General features: G+C 40.7%; 1 protein-coding gene across 2 annotated transcripts in view; it reads left to right on the forward strand.

The window, feature by feature from the left end:
- The window catches only part of casc3 (casc3 exon junction complex subunit), a 15,656-nt gene that overhangs the window by 3,348 nt on the left and 10,468 nt on the right, over positions 1-1,840 (forward strand). The window contains exons 3-4 of one of the 2 annotated variants that reach the window (XM_008300946.1): positions 280-335; positions 481-747. In XM_008300946.1, the coding sequence (XP_008299168.1) occupies positions 280-335; positions 481-747 (323 nt within the window). The remainder of the gene's footprint in view (positions 1-279; positions 336-480; positions 748-1,840) is intronic. The other variant, XM_008300948.1, reaches the window with a different exon arrangement.

Genomic DNA, 1,840 nt, shown 5'->3' on the forward strand with positions numbered 1-1,840 from the left:
ATGAAACAATTTTCAGCTCAGATTTGGTTCATTTTCTTTATAGAACTCACACATGATGCGTTCAAGGACCATTTAAAAGCTGAAAATCCAACAATTATTTCTATTTTTTGCAGTTTCTGGTTGATAAATCCTAAACTTTTGGCAACTTCTTTTTTTTAACGATAAAGTTTTTCAACACCATCAGCAGGTTTTGGGGTTCAGAGGGTTAAACAGCGGTTACAGCTGCTGCAGAATCCCTTTTAAATCAGTTCTTAATTCACTCATGTCTGTGTTTTGCAGCCGTCCTCTCTGACTACGACAGCGCCGACCCGGAGGAAAACGGCTCCCACTCAGAGGTAAAACACGACTCACAGAAACTCTCTTATCTGTTTGCTATTTTGTGATACCATTTGTTGTTGCTAGAGATTAGAGAACTTTGTAAATCTCTGCATTAATGTGTGTTTCCGGCTGGGTCTAATCTCTGGATTGTGTGTTCATCAGGAGGAAGTAAACTCTGTGTTCCCTCAGGGGGTGGAGGAGGAAGAGGAAGCCGAGCAGTACAGCGACGAAGAGGCTCCGGCAGCAGCCAGCGAGCCCAAACCGACCAGCGCCACCACCGCCGGGCCGACACCAGGAGAGGAGGAGGAGGAGGAAGAGGAGGCCGAAGAGGAGGAAGCCGAGGGAGATGGAGGAGGACCAAGAAAAGAGGAGAACAAAGCGGAGGAGAAAGGAAACCTGGCAGGAGAAAGGCAGAGCGGAGACGGACAGGTGAGACGGACCTCGTGTTCTGCTCAGCCGGCTCCGATTTGACAGAAACTTTTCTGGCATAAAATGCAAAAAATTCTAAAGATGTTTGTGAAATTTCAGCTTCATACATCGAATCCTTTCTGCCTGGAGACACACTGTGAGCGGTTTTCTTCTCACATTGAAATGAAAGCTGTTGGAACGACAACATCTGAGCAGCTGATAGAGATAAAAACCTCAGATGTTCAGTGTTATTCTGTAGTTTTTATCGTGTAGATCTTTGACTGGTGTATCAGATACGGTGGCTTGGTCTCGGTTGGTTGCAGATTTGACACCAGCTTCTTCCTGTACGTGTGTGAAGCTGTACAAGCTCCGGTCACGTCTGCAGTTCCTCCAAGACTTGTCCAGTTTTTCTGGAGCGTTAGTTTTATCTTATCTCTGACTTTTTTTAAACTACCATTCGACCCACTTTCAGCAGGTTTTTTCTCACGTTGACATTTTTCTCAGAAACTGCTGAAGATTTCTCTGCTTCTTTTACCCGATGTGTTTTTTCCATTTAAAAAAAACAACAAAAAAAAACACATGGGAACACATTATTGATAATTAATTGAATTTCCCTTCTGGGATGAATAAAAGTATTTTTCATTCATTATTGCTATATTTTTATGGCTTTAAAAAAAATATGATGAAGATCTTTTTGTCCTAAATGCCATAAGTTACTTTAAAAAAATCTAACACTGGACAATAAATGATGTTTATCTCTGACTGTAATTATCACCCAGCACAACATTATATGGGAAATATTTCACGTTTTTAAAACATTGACCTCATGGGAGCATCATTCCATCAAAGTTTCAAGTTTCTCTTCAACCATCTTTAATTAGCTTCAAGGTTTAAATGTGACTATTTATGCTGATTTTAGCTTCTTGTATCAAATACTTTGCAACATATACATTTTTTTTTAATGTCCATTGACTTTCTAACTGAACAAAACTCTGAAGGCAGCCTGTGATATTTTATATATATAGTTTTTAACCAAGTGTGTGTGTTCTTGTTATCGCTGTCTCTGTGAGGACCTTTAGTCAGGGACAAAGCTGCAAAGACCTGTGGGATGGAC

Source organism: Stegastes partitus, unplaced genomic scaffold (genome assembly GCF_000690725.1).
Source record: "Stegastes partitus isolate 25-593 unplaced genomic scaffold, Stegastes_partitus-1.0.2 Scaffold1611, whole genome shotgun sequence".
Lineage (NCBI taxonomy): Eukaryota > Metazoa > Chordata > Actinopteri > Pomacentridae > Stegastes > Stegastes partitus.